Source organism: Eurytemora carolleeae, unplaced genomic scaffold (assembly GCF_000591075.1).
Source record: "Eurytemora carolleeae unplaced genomic scaffold, Eaff_2.0 scaffold2329, whole genome shotgun sequence".
Lineage (NCBI taxonomy): Eukaryota > Metazoa > Arthropoda > Copepoda > Calanoida > Temoridae > Eurytemora > Eurytemora carolleeae.
Window position 1 is genome coordinate 515 of NW_019398217.1, and position 15,386 is coordinate 15,900.

At 33.9% G+C, this 15,386-nt stretch overlaps 1 protein-coding gene across 1 annotated transcript in view; it reads left to right on the forward strand.

Annotated features, from left to right (window-relative positions):
- Window positions 1-238: 238 nt before the first annotated feature.
- Window positions 239-15,386, forward strand: part of LOC111717039 (cyclic nucleotide-gated channel cone photoreceptor subunit alpha) — a gene marked incomplete at its 5' end in the record, with an annotated part of 19,166 nt that continues 4,018 nt past the window's right edge. The window contains 6 exons of the mRNA XM_023492554.1: window positions 239-305; window positions 1,380-1,430; window positions 5,807-5,943; window positions 6,783-6,906; window positions 7,534-7,663; window positions 13,467-13,562. Coding sequence (XP_023348322.1) covers window positions 239-305; window positions 1,380-1,430; window positions 5,807-5,943; window positions 6,783-6,906; window positions 7,534-7,663; window positions 13,467-13,562 — 605 coding nt within the window. The remainder of the gene's footprint in view (window positions 306-1,379; window positions 1,431-5,806; window positions 5,944-6,782; window positions 6,907-7,533; window positions 7,664-13,466; window positions 13,563-15,386) is intronic.

The following is a 15,386-nucleotide window of genomic DNA, read 5'->3' on the forward strand; positions in this document are numbered from 1 at the left end:
GAGAAACTGGTACAATGGAATTGATAACTGGCCTCAATCTCTAATTTTGTAATCATCTTTGCAGTCTAATGTCGTAGACATTGGATGAAATCTCTTAATTTTGTTAGATCAAATATTCTACAAAGTTTCAATTGTCAAAAGTGTGCTCAATCAAGTTGCCAAAATTTAAATATGAAAAAAAAAGTTTTTGAGGCAGGCAAATATTTGGTTCCTTTGTTGAAATTAAAAATATGTTTAGGTGATAATATTTCGAACTGCTTTCTCTGAAATAACAGGAGATACTGTAGTAGTCTGGTTCTCATTAGGTAGGTTCAAACCTTGGGTTCTCATTATGTAGGTTCCAACCTTGGGTTCTCATTAGGTAGGTTCTAACCTTCGATTCTCATTAGGTAGGTTCAAACCTTGGGTTCTTATTAGGTAGGTTCAAACCTTGGGTTCTCATTAGGTAGGTTCAAACCTTGGGTTCTGATAAGGTATGTTCAAACCTTGGATTCTCATTAGGTAGTTTCAAACCTTGGGGTCTCATTGGTAGGTTCAAACCTTGGGTTTTCATTAGGTAGGTTCAAACCTTGGTTCTCATTAGTTAGGTTCAAACCTTGGGTTCTCAATAGGTAGGTTCAAACTTTGGGTTCTGATTATGTAGGTTCAAACCTTGGGTTCTGATTATGTAGGTTCAAACCTTGGGTTCTCATTAGGTAGTTTCAAACCTTGGTTCTCATTAAGTAGGTTTAAACCTTTGGTTCTCATTATGTAGGTTAAAAACTTGGGTTCTCATTAGTTAGGTTCAAACCTTGGGTTTTAAATAGGTAGGTTCAAACCTTGGGTTTTCATTATGTAGGTTCAAACCTTGGGTTCTCATTAGTTAGGTTCAAACCTTGGGTTCCCAACCCTTAAATCTTTTTCTATCCTTTGTAAATCTTCCATCCCAACCCTTTCATCTTCTTCTTTCCTTTGTAAATCTTCAATCCCAACCCTTTCATCTTCTTCTATCCTTTGTAGATCTTCCATCCCAACCCTTTTATCTTCTTCTATCCTTTGTAATTCTTCCATCCCAACCCTTCAATCTTCTTCTATCCTTTGTAAATCTTTCATCCCAACCCTTAAATCTTTTTCTATCCTTTGTAAATCTTCCATCCCAACCCTTTAATCTACTTCTATCCTTTGTAAATCTCCATTTTTACCCTTTAATCTTCTTCTATCCTTTGGAAATCTCCATCTTAACCCTTAAATCTTCTTCTATCTTTTGTTAATCTTCCATCCAAACCCTTAAATCTTCTTCTATCTTTTGTAAACTCCATTTCCCCCCCCCCCTCCATCCCCTTAACACTTATTTCTATGTTGGTTCTTTTTACATCAGTTTTAATCTTGTTTTATTTCAGATTATATTGCCGATTTTCTTTACCTCATGGATATATTGATACATTTTAGAAATATTTCAGTTTTTAACTTCACATTTTTGTTAAAAACTGAAATATAAATCTCCGCTGGTATATACGGTGTTGAGAACTCTGCAGTCCTACACTTCTACAAAACTGTTATATTTATATATCAATTGCCTAATCCGTAAAAAACAGCTGACTCGTATTTTGGCCTCCTCTCATTGGCCGAGAGAAAACTTGTGTTGTGGCCTCTGATTGGTCCAATCGTTATCGATATATAAAAAGAAATGATTTAATCCAGCGGACCTCAAAAGAATTCAAAAGTTCCGCGACCGAATTTAATGATTTTGAAATGTCTGCCGCCGGTTCAAATTTGAATCACTGATTCAAATTCAATTCCTCAATATTTAACTTTGAATTAGTGGTTCAAATTTTAACCAGAAGTAGTTGGTTCATCGATGTAGCTCAAATTCATTAATTTTAATCCTCGATCTTAGTATTTTATTTTTATTTGCCAGACATAGTATTTGAATTGTAAGTCTTAAAGACACTTATTACCCTTTTTTAATAGAAATTCATCAGTATATTAATACTTGTAAACGTTACAGAATATGATTAAATTAATCTGCAGATTAATAAAATCGATATCCACAATGAAAGAGTTCCCTGGATCCTTAATTTACCAAGAATAACAAGGGGGGGATCAATTTATGTAAGATGTACATTTATCAAGGTTGGATAAAAAAGAGACTCAAATATATAATTCATTATATAATGGTGTCTATATAGGACATTAAAAACCTTTTAATGAGCTCATTACAACCATTCTTTCCTTAATTCTTTTCCCTAGTTTTATATATATAGATAAAACAAAAAACTTGTTAAAATTGTGTAAACTAAAATTATTTCAACAAAAATGATTTTAAATCTAAAAATGTTTTTGAAATAGTAGACCTTACTAAAACTGAAACCCCCGGACCCTCCATTGATCATACTTTGAATCTACTTTTAATCATTGGTTTTAGATTTAGATATATTTTAGACTTTTATAAATCATAAAAGTTTGTTTAAAAGAGAACTAAAGTTGGGAAGAGAAAACTTTCCCGGCTTTGGGAAATTTTGAAAATGCATCAGAATGAAAGTTTAAAAATAGAAGGTTTAATTTGTTATAAATATAAACTTGCCAACTGTTTAAAGGGACTGTAAGCGTAGCTTCAAATGACCCTCCATGCAAAGATGTCAAAATTCATATATTTTTAAATTGAAAAAGATGTTCTTTAATTTTAACTTGATAAAAATGGTACCTTTGTGAATGTAACCCTTTAAATTAACGATACCTTAAAATTTAGTAAACAGTGCCATTTATCCAATTAATATTCACAGGACTTGTCAAGGTTTTAGGGTTGCATGCAGATCATATTCCAATCCATTTTCTAAATAATGAAATACTTGATTACAATATGCTTGTCACATCCAAACCAAACCTTCTTTCAGTCCAAACAAAACCTTCTTTCAGTCCAAACCAAACCTTCTTTCAGTTCAAACCAAACCTTCTTTCAGTCCAAACCAAACCTTCCTTCAGTCCAAACCAAACCTTCAACCAGTTCAAACCAAACTTTCCACCAGTCCAAACCAAACCTTCAATCAGTCCAAACCAAACCTTCTACCAGTCCAAAGCAAACCTTCTTCAAAACCAAACCTTCTACCAGTCTAAACCAAACCTTCAATTAGTTTAGAACAAACCTTCTAACAGTCCAAACCAAACCTTCTACAAGTCCAAACCAAACCTTCAACCAGTCCAATCCAAATTTTCTTCCAAACCAAGCCTTCTACCAGTTCAAATAGAACCTTCCCCAACCTCTTCTATCCTTGTATTCTGTCCTATATAGTCCTCCTAACTTCTCCTACACTGTGACGGGTTGTAAATCTCCTAATCCATGGCAGATAAAACTTATAGCTCACATTATTAGTTTTCTTATTTCTACACAACTGTCAAGAAACCCTGAATCTCCTCACACCTCCCTTCTCCTCCCTATCAATCCCTTATCCTACGTTATCCTTCCTCTTCCTACATTGTCCTTCCATTTTCTTCCTTTTCTTTCTGTTCCTTTAATTTTCTTTCTTTTTCTTTCCCTTCTTTTATTTTCTTTAATTTTCTTTCCATTCCGTCCATTTTCTTCCTTTTCTTTCCGTTCCTTTCATTTTCTTCCTTTTCTTTCCGTTCCTTCCATTTTCTTCCTTTTCTTTCCGTTCCTTCAATTTTCTTCCTTTTCTTTCCGTTTCTTCCTTTTTCTTCCTTTTCTTTCCCTTCCTTCCATTTTCTTCCTTATCTTTCCGTTTCTTCCTTTTTCTTCCTTTTTCTTCCTTTTCTTTCCGTTCCTTCCATTTTCTTCCTTTTCTTTCCGCTCCTTCCAATTTCTCCCTATTCTTTCCGTTCCTTCCATTTTCTTCCTTTTCTTTCCGTTCCTTTAATTTTCTTCCTTTTCTTTCCGTTCCTTTCATTTCCTTCCTTTTCTTTCCGTTCCTTTAATTTTCTTCCTTTTCTTTCAGTTTCTTTCATTTTCTCCCTTTTCTTTCAGTTCCTTTCATTGTCTTACTTTTCTCTCCGTTCCTTCCATTTTCTTCCTTTTCTTTCCGTTCCTTTCATTTTCTTTCTTTTCTTTCCGTTCCTTTCATTTTCTTTCTTTTCTTTCCGTTCCTTTCATTTTCTTCCTTTTCTTTCTGTTCCTTGCAATTTCTTCCATTTTGCGCGCCTCTGACTAGAGTAGTTTTGCTAAAATGTTTACATATTAAGGATTTATTTTATTATAAAACAAAAGGTTTATAATTCATCTAACCAACAGCTTGCTGTTCTAAACGGTTGGTGCCACTTCTAGTAACAGCATTAATTCAACGATATTTTATAAGTTATGATTAGAAAAACTGGTCTGGAGAATTGAAATAATAAAACTTATTTAAGATTTATATAAGTTTCTTTTATCATTAAGAATTCTATTTGATGGATGAAACTTTGTGAATCAAACACCTGTTGTCTTTGCTAATCTTGAGGGCAGTAGACAAAACTAAAGAAATTGAGTTTTTGCCACAAACTCAAATTTTCAAACTCCCTTATTTTTTTTAAAACTTATGGTTTAACCCTTTGATATTTCAGACTTAAATTATTTAATCTACCAGAATTCTTAGTTTGAAATATCTAAGGTCTACGACATAGGGTTTCAAAAATAAACAATCAGAGTTTGTGGCAAGAACTCCTTTGCTCCTTCGAGCTGGGATTTTGAAAGCCCAACCTTACTTAGACCTAGTTTTAACTAGTGTTTAATTGCTCAAATTTCCTACAAACCCGACCCCTTCTCATCAGTCTAGTAGATGTCCATCTCTAACAACAGACTACAGAGTGTAGTTTTACTACTGTTGAGCTAAATCCAGAATTCCCTTGAGACTCTGCTAACATCTGTGTTGGCAATACAAAGAACTTGCAAAAGGTTGCAAAATTTAGATTTATTATAATCTTAACCAAAAAAGATTATTTTTTGGTTTAAACTTCTGTGTACTTTTTGGAAGAAAAAATCTATTTTTTTATAAAGTTTTTAAGAGTCATTCTTTGTTCCGTAATTCGGTTTGGTTTGGTTTATTGGTAGTGAAGGAATTTACAGACTTTAAACAATTTCTTGAAAATCCACCAAATCCACTAACCTTTATTCTTTTTACTTTTATACTACATGAAAGAGATAAAATCCTATTATAAACTTTCCTTTCATTCACTTTTATAAGTAACCTTATCTTTGCTCCTAGATCTTAGATCCTAGATCTTAGATCCTAGATCTTAGATCCTAGATCTTAGATCCTAGATCTTAGATCCTAGAGTTTACTGTATAGAAAACTAGAGAACTAGAGAATGCTTCTGAACAGAATAGAAGAATAGATCCTGTTTATATATTTTCACAATATTTACATTTCTGAAAATGTCTAAACATACAACAAACAATGGAAGGATTGCACTCCGTTCATTATTAACACTTGTTCTAAACTAGAACTGGAAAAATATGGATGTATTTTGCATCGGAACTTATAGGATATAAAACATGTTTATAAAATGCTAGACAAAGACGTTGCTTTAAATAGGCCGTTAACGCAAATTTAAAAGAACTTTTGTAAGGTTAAAAAACCCCAAAAGAGGATTAAAAAATACGTAAATCGGTAGCGTTGGTTTTTGGATCTAGAGAAAACCTGCTCATCTTCCTCTCATTTTTATTGTTATTTTTAGAACTTGATTATTTTCAATTTCGAGTTAAAGTGACTTGCTGGCTTCTTGCAAAAGAAACAACGCAGGAAATTGAGAATTAAACACTTTTTAAGATGAAAAAACGACTATATTTTCCGCAGACAAGGTACCTATACAAAACATATTAAAACAAATATATTTGTTTTAGCGTACCTAGAGGATGGTGTACTGCAAACAGACTCTACTAAGCTACGTCTTCATTATATGAACTCAACAACATTCTACGTGGATATGCTGTGCTTACTTCCTCTAGACTTCCTTTATCTTTCCTTACATTTCCAGGTATATATTCATTACATTTCCAGGTTTACATTCCTTACATTTCCAGGTATATACTCCTCACATTTCCAGGTATATATTCCTTACATTTCCATGTATATATTCCTTACATTTCCAGGTATACATTCACTACATTTCCAGGTATATATTCCTTACATTTCCAGGAATATATTTCTTACATTTCCAGGTATATATTCCTTACATTTCCAGGTATATTTCCTTACGTTTCCAGGTATATACATTCGTTACATTTCCAGGTATATATTCCTTACATTTCCGGGTATATATATTTTTTTACATTTCCAGGTATACACTCCTCACATTTCCAGGCTTACATTCTTTATGTTTTCTGGTATATATTCAATTAGAAAAGATCTTGTATTTTAGTCTACGCTCGGTCCGGGTATGTCGGTTAGTAAAGGTATTGTATTCATTCAAGTCTATGCTCCGGGTATGTCGGTTGATAAAGATATTGTATTCATTCAAGTCTATGCTCCAGGTATGTCGGTTGATAAAGATATTTTATTCTACGCTCCGTCCGGGTATGTCGGTTTGTAAAGATCTTGTATTCTAGTCTATGCTCCGGGTATGTCGGTTAGTAAAGATCTTGTATTCTAGTCTATGCTCCGGGTATGTCGGTTAGTAAAGATATTGTATTCTAGTCTATGCTCTGGGTATGTCGGTTTGTAAAGATCTTGTATTCTAGTCTATGCTCCGGGTGTGTCGGTTAGTAAAGGTGTTGAATTCTATGCATTCTATGCTCTAGGCTTGTCGGTTAGTAAAGATCTTGTATTCTAGTCTATGCTCCGGGTATGTCGGTTAGTAAAGATATTGTATTCTAGTCTATGCTCCGGGTATGTCGGTTAGTAAAGATCTACAGGTTCTGGGAGTTCCTGGATAAGACTGAGCGACATACAAACTATCCGAACCTATTCAGGCTCTGCAGTCTTCTTCACTATTTACTAGGTAACTCATTCTCGCCAATTAAGGGGAATGTTCACCTAAAAATAAAAAGAGGGTAGAATCTGAATCATTTTGTTGAAAAATATCTACAGGGTTACTCACAAAGAATAAGACTTTTAAGGCGATTATAAGGATTATACTCTTTTCTGTAAACTGCAAACTTGTTTCTTTATTTGCCAATGTTTTAAGTCGTTGTTAAAGTCTCATTCTTTGTGGGTATCCCTGTAAACTCTGTAATTAGTTGCATTAAAGTCAATTTTATTTTCAAACCTAAATGGTATTATATTTTTTTTTTTAAATATCCTTTTTTTGCAAAAGTTCTGGAGGAAATAGTCAGATAAATGAATTGTCAGTAAATGAATTACATAAAATGATAACCATATTAAATCAATTTATTGTTAAAACTATTTAAACAATTACATAATTTACAATGATAGATGTATAAAGGGTCAAAATAAATATTAAAATACAAAATATTCTGTTCACAACTGTTTTTATTGTCAATGCTCTACAATGTACTACATACACTTTACTTTTTTCTATTTGTTCCAGTGAACAGATTTAAGGAAAATAGGAAAATTTTAGTTTTTGGCAAAAACTAAATTTATTTAATTATTTTTCCTATTATAGTTGCCTTCCACTGGAACTCCTGTATCTTCTACCTACTACACAAGGAGGACGGGTTCGGTTCTGACTCCGATCTGTTCGGCAGAAAGTTTAAAGAACTCAAACAGGAGAATAATGTGGAGTATACAGACAGGAAACCGTTCATACATATATAAGTTTAAAAATTGCATAATTTGAACCAGTGCAAGGATTGTTTACTCGTACCAGCCTGTCTAGCGTAATTTGTACCAAGTTGATCCAGCCCGTCTAGTGTCCCCAGTACCTTGTTGACCCAGCCCGTCTAGTGTCCCCAGTACCTTGTTGACCCAGCCCGTCTAGCGTACCCAGTACCTTGTTGACCCAGCCCGTCTAGTGTCCCCAGTACCTTGTTGACCCAGCCCGTCTAGCGTACCCAGTACCTTGTTGACCCGGCCCGTCTAGCGTACCCAGTACCTTGTTAACCCAGCACGTTTTATGCAACAGAATTAGACAGGCACGGGACTAGGACTATAGTTTGCATAGTCAGTCTTTCAAAGGGATTGCAGATGTAATTTGAAGAGACACTCCAATTGAATTCCCGATTCACAATCCAATTTTGATCTCGGATAACTGTGATATTCTGGCTCAAACACCTAGAGCCTCAATAAACATGTTACGTCATTCGTACGGAGTTATAAGCGTGCCTTTGAGAATCTGATATTCCACTTTATAAAAGCTTACTTACAATTACGTTCACTCTCCCTTTAATATATCCTCGACTGTGATCATATTATAAAAACGCTACCCTAAAAAACGCAGAACGATAAACGCAGAACGCTATAACCTTATAAAACGCTACACTATAAAAACTCTACACGATAAAAATTCTTAAAACCCCATAAAAACGCAGAACAATAAAAACGCTACACTTTAAAAACGCTACCCCATAAAAAATCACACGATAAAACTCTAAAACCCTAAAAAACCTGCAAAACGATAAAAAGGCTACACTATAAAAACGCTACACTATAAAAACGCTACACTATAAAAACGCTACACTATAAAAACGCTACACTATAAAAACGCTACCCTATAAAAACGCTACACGATAAAAACGCTACAACCCTATAAAAAAGCAGAATGATAAATACGCTATACACTATAAAAATGCGACCCTGAAAAAACGCTACCTAGGCTATATTCGCTACAAATTTATTGACTGCATCTGTTTTTGGCTAAGATTTAAAGTTCATTTTAAAATATATAATGTTGTAGAAATTAAGTTGCGATTTGAATAATTCATTTGCAAATTCATTTTATATCTAAAAATTCTCGTTGTGTACATTATAAAATAACAATTGTGCATCATAAATAATTATATCTATTGCAGTTGCAGAGATTTCAAAAATAGGGATAAACAAAATAAACAAAACATGTAAACAGTAATATATTTATAAATTCATCTTTATTTATCCAGATTCTCTCTGTTTCAATTTGTTCTAAAAGGTTGAGAACTACAGCAGATTTAACAAAATTTTGATAAGGTTTACATGGATTTAGACGAACAAGCTAAACTACAGTTTCCATCAGACGGAGTTATCGGTATAGTGTTAACGAAAAATTAAATCCGGTTTTTGATCATCTCTGCTAAGCCTTTTTTCATCCGTCTTGAAGTTGTATATAAACCCAGACTTATACGAATTAGATATAATTTAATAATCTTACTATTGGAATTGTTTGGGGATAAATCTATATTTTGATAAATTTTCTTTAATAAGAAGCAACAACCGAAGTTACAGTTGTTGCAACAGCTAACTTTAATAAACTTATATAGATCCACTGTCATCCAATAACCTTCTTTTTCTCAGTGTATCGTTAGCTAATTTCAAAAGGTTCTCTTGAAGTTTAGACTGCTTGTGGGTTTTCAATATAAAAATACTTTCCATAACTCCAAAATATGGATCTTTTTTTTTCGGATTCTTAAGTTTCTTTTTAGTCTTTTAGATACATTAATTGTAGGAGAGGACATTTTTGACTGAATAGGTTTGCTTTTTGAGCCATATATAGAGTTTTTACATGGGTAGCGTTTTACAGGGTTGCGTTTTACAGGGTAGCGTTTTAAGGGTAGCGTTTTATTGGATAGAGTTTTACAGGGTAGCGTTTTACAGGGTAGCGTTTTACAGGGTAGCGTTTTACATGGTAGCATTTTACAGGGTAGCGTTTTACAGGGTAGCGTTTTGCAGGGTAGCATTTTACAGGCTAGCGTTTTACAGGGTAGCGTTTTACAGGGTAGCGTTTTACAGGGTAGCATTTTACAGGGTAGTGTTTTTATAGTATACACCGTCTGGAGATTATGAAAGAAAAGTTAGGAAGCATAAGATCACTTGAACTTAAGTGGACAGAGCTAAACTTTAGAATGAGATATCCTTAGTCCCGAACGGTTAATTAATCTGGAGATTAATTACAAGAGGAGAACAAGCATTATTTAATCTGGAAATCAAGAAAAAGAGGAGATTAAGCAATAATCTTGATATCCACCATTCAAAGTTTTCAGCTCAGATCTTTTAAATTAAAAACTTATTCCAGGATCAAATGACTGGTTGAAAGAAGGATCAAAATATGTTTAGTAAATAATCCTAACTTAAAGTGCGAATAAGATATCCATGTTTTTGTTTTTTAAAACTGTTTCCTTTCATTTGCGGGTTCTCTGCGAAAGGGACTTGCACATTTCTTGCTTTTAAGAAGCAATGGAGAAACTCACAAAAATCAACATTTTTGGTAAAATTAAGAATTCAAGGGTACCGCGTTGAGGACAGTCCTTTTGATTAAAAACTTATTACGTGAAGGACCAGGTGGAGAGATATTAATTTTAGAGATTTAGTAAATAATTTAACTTATCCTCTTATTGATAATACCGGATTCGAGGATACGTAAAACGTTAGATTATAATTAATTGATATATTTTCTTAATTGTTTTTCTTCAAAAGATCCAAATTTTCGTCAATGCAGATTAGAAAGTAGATTATCCTAAAATTTAATCGGAATCTCCAACTTGGCTGCAGTGCTCGGCCCCCAGCCAGTCCTAATCACTGGGGTGGAGGATGGGGTTAAGGTGGTAGAGATTAAATGTTTTGTTTAAGTTAAGAATGTCCACCGAAAACCCGCTATTTCATTGAAAATTCTCAAAATAGGATTTTACAACACGATACTCTGACTAAATTAAGGATTTGGGGTGCTGCTGGAACCCCTACATCTTTTTTATATGGCTGTTAGAATCTTTTTACATATTTAGATTATCCCGAAACCCCGGTGCTTTGTTGTGCTTTTGTATAAAATATATGAATTTCTTCCAAAAAGCTCGTTGCAACAAAGACGACATCTGAATATATTGCGAGTTTACAGGATCCATTTAAGGACACATATATAAACGGGAAAAGTAATTATAAATTGAAATCATAAATCAATGCAAGCTACAATTGATACAAAGTTTGTAAATTAAAAGATTATCAGTATATATTCATTTAATGTTTAATGTTCTTACCATGAAACAAAAGACAGATGTATTTTATGAGAGGAGTATTGTAACAAAAATCAGCCTTCCCCCCATGACCCCCTAAAATTTCACTGTGGGGGGGGGGGGGGCGGGGAATAAATTCTAGAAAATCTAGATTTGAACTAGAAATATTTTTTTAGGAATTTGAGGACGGCGTGTCTCCAAACTATTTATCTCTTTTAAGCCGTGAAGAAATATTCCATTAGTATTCTCTTCTCTCACAAAAGTTCAGAATGTCTGGTCCAATGTGAATAGATGTAAGGTTGGGGTTTGCGTACAATTTACTATGACAGATTAGGACCGATCTCAGGAACTGGTTTTATGAGACTGTTGGCAGGGCTTGTTTACTAACTATTGTTTATTCTCCTTAAAGAGAATGTGCAGCGCGTATCTTTAAATAACCCTCCATGGAAACATGAAAACGCCCGATTTAAACGGTACCATTGAATCAAGTATAAATTAGATATCAATAATTTTGTCTCCTTATATTGTTCAATTCCATTTGCGGTTTCTCTGCGAAAGTGACTTGCGCATTTTTTTATTATAAGAAGCAATGGAAAAACTCAAAGAAATAATCACTTTTCTGGTCAGAAAAACCACTGTATCTTCTATTTTTTTTACCAGATTCAGGTTTTAAGGATATTGCCATCTTAGCATGAAGGGTCACTTAAAACGAAGCTTACAGTCTCTTTAAGGTGAATAAACAATGGTTTGATAAGAATTAAGTCCAACCAGGATGATATTCCCTACCTAAGTTTCAAAACTTTTTAAATTGATGAAAAATGCGCACTCAGCATTAATTCNGAGAGAAGCCTGAAATTTTGCATGCAGCCTCAAATTGTGGTCATCTTTATGGATCACAAAGAAAATTTGATATCGGAGGTCAGCGACCTCCATTTTGACCTCCATGAATTCTGAAAATATCATTTTTTCACTCTAATTCAATTATTTAAAGTGAATCCGACATGTTTTCACATTTGTTGCTACCCTACAAACACAAATTTGCAGAGTTAAATCCGGATAAAAACTGAAAACGATCTAAAGACGGTTTACCGAGTGTTTTAAGACTTCAAAAAAAAGGGGTTTAGACGGTTTAAAATCTTCTTTTTTTATTTCAAAGTAGGGATAAATTCGTTTTACGGTGTGTTTTTATCCGAGTATTTTAAAACATGTCTGATTAACCTAAGATAAATGAATTAGAGTGAAAAAAGTAGTATTTTCCCATATTTTCTGAATTCATGGAGATCAAAATGGAGTTCGATGGCAATCGTTCTCAAATTGTCTTCGTGATCCACGTAGATGCCCACAATTTGAGACTGCATACAAAATTTCAGCCTTCTATCTCAATTTTTAGGACCAATTGCTGCCTGTACAAAATTTGGTGTCACGCAGTGTCGAATTGTACTCCCCCCCCCTCCCCCTACTCAGCATGATCTAGACTTTACTACAGGGTTAACCAAGCAAGAAATTAGATGTTTCAAAGTTTTCAGTCTTAATGACAGTCAATACTAGAAACTTAGAGAATTTGGCAAAATTATGGGAAAATGATGTCAAACTCATTGTTCAGGGGGTGTACAGTGAGAACCAGAAAACTCTGGAAAAGAAAGACGATTTTTAGATGGACACAGAAATTGTGCGGTGTACACAAACCAATTTCAATTTATAAGAGATTTAGTTAGTTACGAGTAAAACTATTTTTTTCTGTAAAAACATCAAATACACTTGACTATTTCTAAAATGTCGTCTTCCTATTCCACAGTCTTCTGGATCTCACTGTAAATATGTTCTTCTAAACTTCGTTACCATTCATCATAATAAGATGTGTTTTTTTTTCGGAGGGTTTTAAGTCCCAGCTATGTATATTCACTCTGTACACACTAAACTTAGAGTTACCCTTCATTGATAGAGTGGCATAATTGATTCACAACGGTACCCTTGACTGCTTTGTGCGTTCAAGTATGAATTCAATATTAATCATACCAAGGGTACCGTTGTGAATTGGGCCTGCTGCACTCTTTCAATAAAGGGTCACATAAATTTCGAAGAGAGTAAGGTTTAAACTCTGTAATTTCCAAACTTGGATTTCTTCTCATACCTAAAACATAGCTTTGCAATGTTTTTTTTAGTGATTTGGCAGACAAATAAAAATCCAAGAATGTTGGATAAAATAAATTTTAAATATACAGTGTACACAGGAGAAGTTAAAGGTTGATATCGGTCAGGTTTATCTACTAAATATATTAGGTTGATATTAACGGTGTATACAGGAGAACTAGCGACGTTGATATCGATCATGTGTATCTACTAAATATATTAAATAAAGGTTGATATGAACGGTGTATACAGGAGAACTAGTGAGGTTGATATTGATTATGTGTATCTACTAAATATATTAAATAAAGGTTGATATGAACGGTGTATACAGGAGAACTAGTGAGGTTGATATCGGTCATGTTTACCTGCTCAGCTATTACTGGACAACCTTGGCCATGACAACTATAGGAAACCTGCCACACCCTAGGTATAGTATATACTTAGAATAATTCGTTTGTTTTTTTACTTTGCTTTTCTTATTTATTTTTGAGTGTATTCCCTGTTTCCAACCGCTGTATTCCCTGTATCTATCCGCTGTATTCCCTGTATTCCCTGCATTCCCTGTATTCCCTGTATTCCCTGTATTCCCTGTTATTATAGTATTCCTTGTATTCAATGTATTCCTTGTATCCATCCGCTGTATTCCCTGTATTCCCGGCATACCCTGTATTCCCTGTATTCCCTGTAATTATAGTATTCCTTGTATTAAATGTATTCCTTGTATCCATCCGCTGTATTCCCCTGTATTCCCTGTATTCCCTGTATTCCCGGCTTACCCTGTATTCCCTGTATCCTCTGTATTCCCCGCATTCCCTGTATTCCCTTTATTCCCTGTATTCCCTGTATTCCCTGTATTCCCTGTTTACCCAGTATTCCCTGTACACTCTATGTACTTTAAATATATTATATTATTGATGGTTTAGCAAAATATTAATCCTACCCTCCTCATACCTTTCTACTCTTATATTTTCCTACTTTATTAGTCTAAGACCTTGATTAGGCAACATTCATTATATTATTATAATACTCAACATATAGAAAATAAACTTTTTTCACTGGGCATATGTTATAAACGTGTCCCAATATACCGATTTTTTTTATTTTAACTAAACCTATCCTACCGATCCACTAAACCTATCCTACCGATCATCTTAACCTATCCTACCGATCATCTAAACCTATCCTACCGATCATCTAAACCTATCCTACCTATCATCTTAATCTATCCTACCGATCATCTAAACCTATCCTACCGATCAACTAAACCTATCCTACCGATCATCTAAACCTATCCTACCGATCAACTAAACCTATCCTACCGATCATCTAAACCTATCCTACCGATCATCTAATCTATCCCACTGATCAACTAAACCTATCCTACCGATCATCTAATCTATACCACTGATCAACTAAACCTATCCTACCGATCCACTAAACCTATCCTACCGATCAACTAAACCTATCCTACCGATCATCTAATCTATCCCACTGATCAACGAAACCTATCCTACCGATCAAACGTGTCAGGAATAATTGATAATTTTAGTACTTTTTCTGGAAAACTCAATTTTTTTGTAAATTTCGTGGATTTTTTAGATATTTACAGTTCATGTCTAAATCAAATTAAATATCTTTCGTTCCAAAATACATAAAAAGAATTGAGTCTTTACCACAAACTAAAATTTTATGATCCGTATATCTTTGCAACCTGATGGTCTAAACCTTGACAACTGTTTGGTAAATAATAAGTCTCAGTTATAATTTATGTTTAAAGGTTTGCAAGATTTCAAAATTGTTGAATTGTACAATGTATTCATTTCTGAAAATTTAGAATTCTAAAGTTTTGATTCTCAAGCTCTATCTCTTTATTTTATTGTTTCAAGCTTTTTAAAGTATTAAATTCTTTAAATTCCAACAGTAGTAACTGCTGTCCAGGGGGTTTATAACAGTAGTAACTGCTGTCCAGGGGGTTTATAACAGTAGTAACTGCTGTCCAGGGGGTTTATAACAAACTTCAATGCCTCTTTCATTGTAAACTGTAAAGTAGATTGTGCATACACTTCAAGATAATCGTGAACAATATATGGAATTAAACACAGAACCCTTTCTAGTTCCTGCTCCAAATGTGAAGATGTAAATCTATAAACCCGATCTTTTCTAGGCTTAAGGTTCAATTTGAAATGTCCATTTATACTTGATGTTCTCGATATAACCATGTTTGAAAGAAACATGAGGACCCCCCCCCCCC